This window comes from Aquarana catesbeiana, linkage group LG03 (assembly GCF_042186555.1).
Source record: "Aquarana catesbeiana isolate 2022-GZ linkage group LG03, ASM4218655v1, whole genome shotgun sequence".
NCBI lineage: Eukaryota > Metazoa > Chordata > Amphibia > Anura > Ranidae > Aquarana > Aquarana catesbeiana.
In genome coordinates this window covers 59,016,989-59,030,496 of record NC_133326.1, presented here as the reverse complement: position 1 = coordinate 59,030,496, position 13,508 = coordinate 59,016,989, and the positions used below count along the sequence as shown (strand labels likewise).

The window sequence follows — 13,508 nt, the reverse complement described above, 5'->3', positions numbered from 1 at the left end:
ACATACTGCATTCATCTTGCCAACAATTTTGACCAAATTTTCTGTGCCTTTGTACCTCACACATCCCCAAAACATCAGCGATCCACCTCCGTACCTTTCATCATAGGCCTTGTTGACTCCACTCCAAATGTAGCGTTTATGGTTGTGGCCAAAAAGCTAAATTTCTTTTCATACATCAGGGGACACAGAGCCATAGTAATTACTATGTGGGTTATAGGCCACCTTCAGGTGGTGGACACTGGCACGGCCTAAATTAAAAAGTGCACTCCCTATATAACCCCTCCCACTACTGGGAGTATTCAGTTTTTTCGCCAGTGTCTAAGGTGTTGGTCTCATCACTCCAAATGACTTTGTGCCATAAGGTTTGAAGCTTGTCTCTATGCTGTTTGGCATATTGTAAGCAAGATATTTAGTGGCATTTGCGTAGTAATGGCTTTCTTCTGGCGACTGGACCATGCAGCCCATCTTTCTTCAAGTGCCTCCTTATTGTGCATATTGAAACAGCCACACCACATGTTTTCAGAGAGTCCTGTATTTCACCTGAAGTTATTTGTGTGTTTTTCTTTGCATCCCAAACAATTTTCCTGGCAGTTTGTGGCTAAAATTTTAGTTGGTCTACCTGACCGTGGCTTGGTTTCAACATAACCCCTCAGTTTCCCCATGACTCAGAATCCATAAACGTAAGTGCAGCACTGGATGAAAGATGCAAGGGTCTGTCACGAGTCCAGAAACGCATTGTCCTTTTATACACACACACTATTTACAATCAAACTGATCACAGGTGAGGATGGTTACCTTTAACCGCTTCCCACTGCACATCGATATACGTCAGCAGAATGGCACGGGTGAGCAAAAGGGCGTACAGGCACGTCCCCTTTAAGAAGTGGCACTGCGGGCGTGCGTTCTCCGTGACCTTGGGTCCCGCGGATTCGATGTGCGCCGGGTGCCCGCGATCGCATCACGAAGAGGTATAGTCCAGTCCTCGCTGGTGTGTTTGGTGTCTGGTGTCTCTGAAAAATGGCCAAGAAATCATAATCATTCTGTCAGGGTATGTAAACTTATGAGCACAACTGTATATAATTATAAATAGACAAGGTTGCATTTACCCCAGGCCATGTGAGCGGAGAGGAGAAAGCCCAAAATGGAGATCCGAATGGTGAACTAAACCAGCAGAAGCAGCACCAACCCAAACACACCAGCCCCCTTGACAATAGTTGCTCCAAACGACAATAATTATCAAAGTTGGTTCGGGCTCTGAAAAAATGTACAAAAATATAACAGATGGGGCTGATCGTACAAAAACCCCATCACAACCGATAGACCCCCCCAAAAGGGTAAAGCTCATACAAAGGTAAAAGCGTATTATTACCAATGCATCAACTTACATGTTAATGAAGATTTCACATTACTTTCTGGTTATAAAATATAATCTGCAAAGGTAAATTATACCTCATGAACCCACTTAAATCGGAAACAGCCTTCCTCATGCTCAAAAACATATGTGGTATAGTCTGTTAATTATCTTGGTCAATGTATATCACGGATAGAAATCCTCCAGGCTAAATTATGGGTCACAGGAGTGCAAAAGTAAGTGCACTCCCATGGCCCACAAGATAACTTTGGCCATACTTCTCTTTTAAAGCCACACTCCAGAAACAAATGAAATTTAAATAGTGCATTGTGCAGCTATAGGTGGACTGAAATTTGGCTGGTTCAGAAGGGGCTGGCCGAATTTGGATCCATTTATGGCCCTTCTTGTTCAAGAGAAGTTGATCTAATGATGGACTTCTCTCAAATGGGGCTGCTGAGAAAATTTACATTCAAGCTATGTCTCTTCTGCATTAAAGTTTCTTACCTGCCTGCCCACCCTGCACACTGAACTGTTCACACGCACCTCAATGTACAATATTGGCAATACTGAGATCAATGAACTTCCATGCATGCATCGGTGTGACGTCACCTTTGCTCAGGCAGTGAAAATAGCCAGAGACTGACCCAGAAATACACCGGCTGAAGCTGTCAGCAACTCACAGGAGCTCCGGGACATCTCAGTGTTGGAGTCAAGGCAAGCATAGTTCCACTTTAAGTAAGATTGACATTGGAATTGTTTGTTGTTTTTTTCATACCATTTAGTTAGAGGGGGTGTGCCACTATCCTGGAGTTTAACTTTAAATACAAATGTCCATTCTGGGTTTCGATACACATCTAGGGCCAGTTCACACCTGAATCGCACAAGAATGTGTTCCATGTTCCTGTGTGATTCATTACAGTACAATTTTCAGCCCATTCACTCATTTGAATGAGCTAAAATCGCACCAAAAGTAGTGCATCCACTACTTTTTTTAAAAATGCACTGCAACTGTATCGCATGGTACTGCGGTACTGTGTATGCAATCTGCCTGTGGGGGGTCGTTCAGAATCAGCAGATCGTACACCAAGTGTGTTTTAAATGCGGTGTGGGAAACGTTCACTTTGCGTGGGTTTCCCGCACCGCGGTCTGGTGTGAATGGGTCCTTATATCAGCAAAGGCTCTGCGTTTACAGGAAATGTTGATTTATCTTTCAGCAACGGAAATAAAAGTATTTGTATTCATCTTTAATTGCCTTAACGCAACTTTGCCACTTTGGCAATGTGGAGAAAACTGTAAATTTAAACTGTATGAAAGAAAAAAAAAAGCTGTAAATATTATCATGATATGTTCTGACCACGTACAGTACAGTATTTTTTATTATGTCATTTAAGGCCATCCCATTTGGAAATTATTGAGTTATGTATGTATTTTTTTCTAATTTACTTGTAAGTTAGAAGTTAAAACGAATTATGTTTGTAGGAAAGATTGCTATTGATCTGGTAATGTGCACACATTTATACAGTCAATAAGTTCACCTGCTGAGCGGGAGGCACCTCACTGGAAGGCTTTGTTTTATAGCATTCTGTGAGATATCAATATACTCTCTGTAGGATGTCCTTGTTTCACCTTGTGTGAGAATATTAACAGCCTTGGAGAATACCAGTATACCCTTTTATTATTTTCCATAGTGCATTATAGGACATGATGTCACATACATTTGATTTTCTAAAGTCTGTGGTTTTATTTTGTATCAAGAAAATTCATAGCATAGACATGAGAAATTTGCTTATTGGTAACATATCAGTTTGCTGGAACAAGGTCATGTCTGTTGCCTTTCTAGTACATTGACTTGCATTTTACCATTCAAATCAGTAGAATAGGGACAATGAATAACTCAATGATCCAGATTTACTAATGAGCATCAAATGTGTATGTATCTAGTGTTTGACTGCGCTACCTCCAATATTTTAAACCAAATACAACAGTCTACCTAAATGAATCATGTATGTGATATAAACAAAAACCAAAAACAAATCCACTATTACATAGTAACACTACCAAAAAACTGTCGTGTGTATATATACTATTACATAAAGTCCATTTAAATATAATGTGCAAATAGAGGCTTGGATCCCGGTGTGGGCTTCCCACTATGCCTGTGCTGTTTTCAGTGCTCCTATTTTTAAATCTGTGCAAAAAATGTGACTTCTTCACCACTCCAGTGACGACACCACCACATGGATTGGCCACTCACCAGATAATGGTATATATGTGCCTTTGGTTCATTTAGGGATAACCATTCCACCTTGCTGTATGCTGACCCCAACGCAGTAATAAGCAAATTAATTTGTCCTCATAAAAGACAACAGACAGTGGTCATAGCGCAATATGCTAACACTGTTTATTAAAATCGTATAAAAAGAGACTATAAACTCACATGCTCTAGGTGCCCTTGGGCTGGCACCAAGCTAATCCAGCAGTTTGAATGGGTAAACAATGTGAAGATACTGACGCAGTGTTCCCTCTGCCAGCGTGCGGTGCAAGCCTCGTTCCTGCTTGGTTCACTGCTTGCGGTTCAGACCTCGCTTTCGCCCGGCCGGAGGTGACGTTGTGACGTAGCGTGTATTTCCCAGCAGCCTCTATGCGTTTTGCAATAACAATTGCGTCATCAGGAAGCATGTGAGTTTATAGTCTCTTTTTATACGATTTTAATAAACAGTGTTAGCATATTGCGATATGACCACTGTCTGTTGTCTTTTATGAGGACGGATTAATTTGCTTATTACTGCATTGGAGTCAGCATACAACAAGCAGCAAAGTGGAATGGTTATCCCTAAATGAACCAAAGGCACATATATACCATTATCTGGTGAGTGGCCAATCCATGTGGTGGTGGTGTTGTCACTGGAGTGGTGAAGAAGTCACATTTTTTGCACGGATTTAAAAATAGGAGCACTGAAAACAGCACAGGCATAGCAGGAAGCCCACACCGGGATCCAAGCCTCTATTTGCACATTATATTTAAATGGACTTTATGTAATAATATCTATACACGACAGTTTTTTGGTAGTGTTACTATGTAATAGTGGATTTGTTTTTGGTTTTTGTTTTTGTTTATATCACATACATGATTCATTTTAGGTAGACTTGTTGTATTTGGTTTAAAATATTGGAGGTAGTGCAGTCAAACACTAGATACATACACATTTGATTTTCACCTTTTGGATGAATTTGTTTTTTTTTTACTGTAGCACTGTAGCAACCAGTATATGTGTATATATATCTTTTGATCTAATCACTAGTTTTTTGCGCCGGTGTCACACACATACGCACATTACTAATTAGCATTCCCACTTTCAAAGTGATATTTTACTTGGTGAATGATGTGAAACAAAGTGAAAGTTACATTTTTAAAAGATACTCAATCATGTTAAAAGAAAAGTATGGGTTTCCCAAAAGAAAAAAAAATATTTACTCACCTAGGTGGATGTAGCCACCTTTGCACTGAGAACTGAGTGATCAAACACCACTGATTGCTCAGTTCTCCTCTCCGCTCTGAGCAGAGAGCTGTGACTGTCAGTCACCGGCTCTCTGCTCTGCCCCTCCAGTGCTCACTGGAGTGTCTGGGCTGTGTGTGGAGGGGATGGGTGTGGCTGGCTCAGTCTCCCAGCGACTTGCTGAAAGGCCGAGTCAGCTGCTAGTCCAGGCATCTGGGAGCATCCTGACTGTAAAATTGCGATCGATCCAGCTCCTGGACTGAGTGATGTTGGCCTTTAGCCCACTGTCAGCTGAAAAAAGGGTCACAGGAGTGCGGAATGAACTGCACTCCTGTGATCCATAGGAGAGGTAGGGACGAAAAAGTTTTGGCCATACTTCCCCTTTAAGGAAAACATCACCTGTGATTGGATGATCAACTCCACCACATCTAAAACATATTTCAACACAATGACATTGACTTACTAACAAAGTAGAGCACATTCCCTTTGCAAAGTAAGTTCTCTCTTCTAGCAAGAAATGTAGGAGTAAGGTGAAAGTGAAAATTCATATTGCAAAAAATACCCAATTATGTGCAAGGAAAATAAAATAGAAAAAAAAAACAGGACTTTTGTTTACATATGATTGGGTGATTGAAGTCAGCATAAGTCAAGTTTACCAACAGGTACTTCTTGATAACACCACTTTTGTAAACTGGGGCTATTAATGCATCAAATTTAAAACTAGAAAAGGTACAATTTCTGGGGAAATTGTGAAAGTGTTCTTGCCTCTACAACTGGAGTGGGCGGAGTAACTGGGTGGGGTGGAGTGGCTTGAGTAACTGTGAAAAGTGTTAAAAAGCTTAATATTTTAAAAAGTATAAATAGTAGTAAAAAAGTTCCATCATTCGCTGAAAGAGCTGAACATTTTTTTCAAAAGTAATTTTTTTTTTCAAAAATGAATTTTTTTTAATCAAAAATGATTTTTTTTTTCTTCAAAAATGATTTTTTTTTTTAAAAGTAATTTTTTTTTTCAAAGGTAATTTTTTTTTTCAAAAATGAATTTTTTTATTTCAAAAATAATTTTTTTTTCGAAATTATTATTTTTTTTAAAGTAATTTTTTTTTCAAAAATAATTTTTTTTTTCAAAAATATTTTTTTTTTCAAATATATTTTTTTTTCAAAAATAATTTTTTTTTTAAAAGAAATTTTTTTTTCAAAAATATTTTTTTTTTCAAAAATAATTTTTTTTTCAAAAATTATTTTTTTTTTTCAAAAATTATTTTTTTACTTTTTTCAAAAAATTTTTTTTTTTTTCAAAAATATTTTTTTTTTACATGGGGCGGTCATAATGTTTTGGCTGATCATGGGGCGGTCATAATGTTTTGGCTGATCATTTTGTGGTCATAATGTTTTGGCTGAATGAATTTTTTTATTTCAAAAATAATTTTTTTTCGAAATTATTATTTTTTTTAAAGTAATTTTTTTTTCAAAAATAATTTTTTTTTTTCAAAAATATTTTTTTTTTCAAATATATTTTTTTTTCAAAAATAATTTTTTTTTTAAAAGAAATTTTTTTTTCAAAAATATTTTTTTTTTCAAAAATGATTTTTTTTTTCAAAAATTATTTTTTTACTTTTTTCAAAAATTTTTTTTTTTTTTCAAAAATATTTTTTTTTTTACATGGGGCGGTCATAATGTTTTGGCTGATCATGGGGTTGTCAGCTTTTGTCACTTCCCACTCTAGTTTTGAACATTTCGCCATTCATTCCTATGGGACCAATTTCGCCGCAAAAACGTCATTTCGTGGACCATTCGGCAAAACATTCCACAAAGTAATAACACACCAATCGGGAACAATCCGCTCGTTTCAGTATATTATTTGTCTCTGTAGTGTGAAAACTGTGGGAGGAGTCTACAAGCATTATCAAGTCTAGCAGATGAAGTCACATGCATTTGGGGTGTCTCAGCATCTTGTGTTTACAACCACTGTTTCCTAGCAACGCTCATGCCCTGTTTATGCTTCCCAAATACTACTTCATCAAAACTGCCCCATCAGAATTACCCCATCAAAACTGCCCCATCATATTCCTCTATTATAAATCAGTACATGGTGTGTCTGTCCCCTCCCCGGGCTCTGTAATCAGCTGAGATGCTCCAGCCACCTTCCCCCCTGTGTATAACAGAAGCTTTGGTAACCATGGCAACAAAACAAACACTAACAGTACACTCTGATTAATGGCTAAAATTTCCTGAAATGACCTCTAAACAAATGGCCGTATTTTAAAAACTATACATCCTACAGCGAAGATCTTTATATTGTGAGAATCACAAGACCCAGACCTAGATTTTGATGTATAGTATGTCTCTGAAATATTAAAAATGAAGGCACAGTCGCAGTTTAGAAATTGCCCTTCAAATTTGAAGGGGCTAGAGTGTAGTTTCAATGAATGTCAATGGACGGCGTGAGTTGCAAACAAATGGTCATATTGTGAAAACTATCAGGACTATGGCTTAGCCGTGGACAAGTTTAGTGGCAGCAGGGATAGCTGAACGTTTTGATATAAGATTTGTGTAGGTGGGCTTGAAAATGAGGGAGTGGCGGCAGTTTAGAAATCATGTTCTGATTTTCCAGCTTTTGTCATCTCCCACTCTAGTTTCCCCATTCATTCCTATGGGACCAATTTCGCCGCAAAAACGACGATATTTCGTGAACCATTCGGCGAAACGTTCCACAAAGTAATAGCACACCATTCGGGAACAATCCGCACGTTTCGGTATATTACTTGTCTATGTAGTGTAAAAACTGTGGGAGGAGTTAGGGTGGTAAATTTGGCTATAATAATAAGAATAATATATATGTGAGATAACAGTAAGTGGTCTTGCTATGCAAGAACACTTAATAATTGGCTCCAATTGGTAGATAACAAAACTGGAGGTAATTAAAGTGGATCTTCAGTCATTTTTTTCATCTTTCCATCTATTAAATCTTCTGCCCTTGTTGTTTTAACTTTGGATAGTAAAACATTTTTTTTCTGCCAGTAAATGCCTTATACAGCCCACTTCCTCTTTCTTGTCTGGTAAAAAGCCTAGGCTTATGACATCATGAACAACTCTCTCTCTCACTCACTCTTGTAAGGGTTTGCCAGGAAGGGAGGAGTGGGGGGTGAGTCATAAGAGGGCCAATGAGAGCTGCGGAGCTGGAGTTGTGCCTCTGTGTCAATCCAGGTAGTGACCAGGCAGCTTAAGTTCAAATGATTGCAGCCAGACTCAGTGAAGGGAGATTTCTGCAGCATATTTGGCAAGTACAGAATCACAGTGTTTATAAAATAATATGCAAAGTGGTTGGAGGGAAGCTATAGAATAGCAAAGATGTGTTTATTACATATTATGTGAGCAGACTGCAGTTCCTCTTTAGGTCCAACTCTGACTTTGCGTACAGAGACAGGCTGAGTTTCTGTCCCTGTACACAAAGTAACAGAGCGGCATATTTTGCCACTGCTACCCTCTCCCTGTCACTGGTTGTTAAGGATGATGTCACAGCCGACAGCCTCCTAGCGACCAGTTATGCTGCCGTGGGTGGAGCCTAATGGGAAAGCTAAGACAGTTCCCCGCCAGGTTTACTATCTTTTCCTTGTAATTGACAGGAGGCAATGGAAGTAGGTCTGTTGGCTACGGATCCGCCTGCTGTCAATCAGAAGGGGAGCGGACCCAGTGTTGCTAACCATCAGTAATTTTACTGGCAGCCAGTAAAAAATGGGCACTTTTCTCCTGCCAGTAAATGCCAGTGACAGGAAAAGGTTGCCAGTAAAAAAATATGTCTGTGCCACTGGCGGGAGGGTGGAACTAGCAAAGAGGTGTTTGAGCTCATTGTGTGATGTCATGGTGCAAGGGAGCCGAGGTGAGCGGCCCGGAAGCCCGTGTGCGGGTCTGCTGGACAGAAGCAAGGCAAGCCAGGAGAGGGACTGTCATTGCTGTTTGGACTAGAGTGGGTTGAAAGGACCACCTTGCGTGGAGAGAGACTGTCACTGTGACTTAGGAGGGGATGTGTCGGGTCGGTGATCTGTGCTGCTGCACACTGCTGTCAGCATCACTGAGAGAGTCAATTTCATGTGTGCCCGCCCATTCTAATTTCTTGCCCCCTGTCCCTGAGCTACTTACTTATCATATTGAAAATAAAACAAGAAATGTGTTCTTTGCCATAATATTTACCTTAAATTACATATTGCATGCTGTACTTTTTTGTAGTCTACAAAATTTGAAATTTGCACTTAAAACTGTAATTTTGTAACTTTCGGAAAAGCCAGTAAAAACGTGGCTGTGCCAGTAAATTTCGGGTGTCTTGTCAGTAAATTTCAATCTAATTGGTTGGTAACACTGAGCGGACCTGATAGGGAACCAGAGTCTGTGAATTCCCATTAGGGCCTTGCTTGCTCCCCAGCTACAAAACTCCCCACCAGGTCACTGTCTGACATGTGCAACTGCAGGGAGGATCTGACTTGCACTGAGGGTGGCATGCCATGCGGACACTCTGCTCTCGTTGTGCCTCCACATCCTTGCGTGCCCCAGATCCATGTACCTGTGTACAACGGGTACATGAATCTGTCACCTGCTCCAACATTTACTGTGTGAAGGGATGCAGGAATTCTAAAGAATGTCTTAGACTCTTTGTAAATTCTCCTGATTATGTTTTTGCCCTGTTTAGTATTTGGTGGGCAACCTAATGGTGTATGGCAGGGATATGCAATTAGCGGACCTCCAGCTGTTGCAGAACTACAAGTCCCATGAGGCATAGCAAGACTCTGACAGCCACAAGCATGACACCCAGAGGCAGAGGCATGATGGGACTTGTAGTTTTGCAACAGCTGGAGGTTCGCTAATTTCATATCCCAGGTGTATGGTAACCTAAAATGTCCAAATTGATTGAAGCAGATTAGTGTGCTTTGGCTGACATCTGACGTTTGCTTGATTTTTAGTTGCTTTGGGTGACTGCACTTATTAAATTACTCTTTGCCTTATTAAATAAAGAACTATATGGAATGTGACTATAGGTGACATTTGCATCGGTAATGAAGCAGAAACCGCGGTCTTTTCCACTCTGTCAGTCCTGGTATTTTGGGCGATTGTACGTATTAAGGAAAATGACAGGGGCCAGGAAAGTCAATGTGAAATTAGTACAGCAAGCACAATATCCAAACAACAATGCATGCCTATCACTCTTAGGCACAGGTCACTGCTCAGAGTAAATGACTAGACATTTTTATAATAACACCGGGCAGACTTCATATAAATCTATTAGAAGGAAGAATAAATTGGAGAGACCTTTTTAAAGGAGAGCCAGTTTTGCTGAATGATTGCACCTTTAAATGTAATCTTGCAGTAAATAAATAACGCTATCCCAGTCCCAAGGCCCCAGAGAAGTAATATACTGTGCTGGTACAGTAAGTACAGACAGGAGTAATCGATCATTCTTCAAACTTGACCTGATTTTTTTTTTTATACAGCTTGTTTTTGTTTTTTTTTTTCTCAGCTTTTTTGCAGTGCCGCAGTGAGGAAACTTCTCCGGTCATTATCTTTGTTTCGAAAATGTTTGCTGTCGATGCAAAAGCTCTACCCCAGAACAAGCAGAGGTACAGTAAGGTCCATCATCTGTATTAATGTAACATTCATATGATCGTGTGATGGATGAATGCTGGTAAGTTGGCAGTAGGCTGTTTAACCATTTCAGCCCCGGAAGAATTTACCCTCTTCCTGACCAGGCCATTTTTTTGCGATACAACACTGCATCGCTTTAACTGACGATTGCGCGGTCGTGCGACGCTGTACCCAAATAATATTTACGTCCTTTTTTCCCACAAATAAAACTTTCTTTTGGTGGCATTTGATCACCTCTGCGGTTTTTATTTTTTGCGTTATAAACTAAAGAAGAGCGACAATTTAAAAAAAAACACTATCTTTTACTTTTTGCTATAATAAATATCCCAATTTAAAAAAAAAAAACAAAACAATTTTTTCCCTCAGTTTAGGCCGATATGTGTTCTTCTTCATATTTTTGGTAAAAAAAAAAAAACGCAATAAGCATATATTGTTTGGTTTGCGCAAAATAGGGTATATATTTATGGCATTTTTATTATTATTAATATTTTTTACTAGTAATGGCGGTGATCTGCGATTTTTAGCGGTACTGCGATATTGTGGTGGACAAATCGGACACTTTTGACACATTTTTGGGACCAGTGACATTTATACAGCAATCAGTGCTATAAAAATGCACTGATTACCATATAAATGTCACTGGCAGGGAGGGGGTTAACACTAAGGGGCGATCAAGGGATTAACTGTGTTCCCTACGTGTGTTCTAACTGGGGGGGTGGGGGGGGGTAGGACTGATTAGGGGAGGAGACCGATCGGTGTTTCTACTTAGTCTGAACACACAATCTGTCTCCTCTCCCCCGACAGAAGCGGGATTTGTGTGTTTACACACACAGATCCCGGTTCTCGCTCTGTCACGAGCGATCGCGGGTGCCCCGTGGTCATCGTGCCTGCCGGGCACTTGCATCGGCACCGGGGACACGCTGCGGGCGAGTGTGCGCGCCTCCTACAGCGTCTTAAAGAGCCGACGTACAGCTATGACGGCTTGCCCAGGGGAGCCATCCTGCCACAGTATAACTGCAGCGGCTGGTCGGGAACCGGTTAAAGTACAGAGACTTGGCTCCAGTCACTTTACCACTTGCCTGCCATGGAGCAGAGTAGACCCTACTGGATTTACTCCTTTCTGTTGATTGCCAAAATGATTGGTCGTTGTATGACACTGCAGATGGCATTCGTGGATTTTTTAAAATTGTTTTTTTTATAATTTTGATAAATAGGACCTACAGATAAAGTTTTTAACGCATTCCACAAAGTATGCCTATTAAAAGCTTTGTTCACACATGCAGCTATGGGGTAGTAAAACCATGCAGACAGCCTCCCCAGAAGAGTTGAAGCTGTTATAGATGCAAAGGGTGGGCCATCTCAATATTGACTAAGACTGGGATGCCATTTTAATGTGCGTGTATAGGCAGGCATCCCAATGCTTTTTGGTGTGTGTGTATACAGGTGCATCTCAAAAAATGTGAATATCATCAAAAAGTTAATTTATTTCAGTAATCCAATTCAAAAAGTGAAACTCCTATATTTTATATAGATGCGTTATACACAGAGTGATATATTTCAAGCATTTCTTCTTCTTTTTTTTTTTTTTTTTGATGATTATGGCTTACAGCTAGTGAAAACCCAAAATTCTGTATCTCCACAAATTGGAATATTACATAAGACCAATAATACAGAAATGTTGGCTTACTGAAAAGTATGTCCATGTATAGTATGCACTCAATACTTGGTCGGGGCTCCTGTCGCATTAATTACTGTATCAATGTGGCATGACACGGAGGTTGTCAGCCTGTGGCACTGCTGAGGTTTTATGGATGGCCAGGTTGCTTTGATATCGGCCTTCAGCTCATCTGCATTGTTGGGTCTGGTTTACTGGTCTCTTTTTCCTCTTGACAATACCCCACAGATTCTCTATGGGGTTTAGGTCAGCCTAGTTTGCTAGCCAATCAAGCACAGTATTTTGGCAGTGTGGGCAGGTGCCAAGTCCTGATGGAAAATGAAATCCGCATCTCCATAAAGCTGGTCAGCAGAGGGAAGCATGAAGTGTTCTAGAATTTCCTGGTAGAGGGCTGCGTTGACTTTGGACTTGATAAAGCACAGAGGACCAACACCAACAGATAACGCCAAAAGTGCCAAAAGTACCGATACCTGGTTTAATGATCATGGTATCACTGTGCTTGATTGGCCAGCAAACCCGCCTGACCTAAACCCCATAGAGAATCTGCGGGGTATTGTCAAGAGGACGATGAGACACCAGACCCAACAATGCAGACGAGCTGAAGGTCGCTATCAAAGCAGCCTGGGCTTCCACAACACCTCAGCAGTGCCACAGGCTGATCACCTCCATGCCACGCCGCATTGATGCAGTAATTCATGCGAAAGGAGTCCCAACCAAGTATTGAGTGCATACTATACTGTACATAGACATACTTTTCAGTATGCCAACATTTCTGAAGTAAAAATCTTTTTTTTTTTTTTTTTTATTGGTCTTATGCAATATTCTAATTTTCTGAGATACTGAATTTTGGGTTTTCACTATGTGTAAGCCATAATCCTCAAAATTAAAAAAAAAAGAAATGTTTGAAATATATCACTCTGTGTGTAATGCATCTATATAAAATATGAGCGTTTCACTTTTTGAATTGATTTACTGAAATAAATGAAATTTTTGATGATGTTCTATTTTTTTTTTTTAGATGCACCTGTATGTACTGTATATTTATATTAGAATACTTTATTAATCCCAAAGGGAAATATATTAATTGCTTATTCCATAGTTCAGCTTTGAAGGATAAATATACCCTTGTACAGTTATACTTAAAGTGATTGTAAAGTCTTGTTTTCTTTTGTTAAAAATAACAAACATCTTATACTTCCCTGCTCTGCGTAATAGTTTTGCACAGAGCAGCCCAGATTCTCCTCTTCTTGGGTCCCTCTTCGCTGCTCCTGGCCCCTCCCTCCTTTAGAGTGCCCCCACAGCAAGCAGTTTGCTATAGGGGCACCCGAGCTGAGCCAATGCTCCCTGTCCATTC

General features: G+C 39.9%; 1 protein-coding gene across 1 annotated transcript in view; it reads left to right on the top strand.

Moving 5' to 3' along the window:
- Positions 1-13,508, top strand: part of EFL1 (elongation factor like GTPase 1) — a 556,540-nt gene that overhangs the window by 130,965 nt on the left and 412,067 nt on the right. The window contains exon 12 of the mRNA XM_073618573.1: positions 10,355-10,454. Coding sequence (XP_073474674.1) covers positions 10,355-10,454 — 100 coding nt within the window. The remainder of the gene's footprint in view (positions 1-10,354; positions 10,455-13,508) is intronic.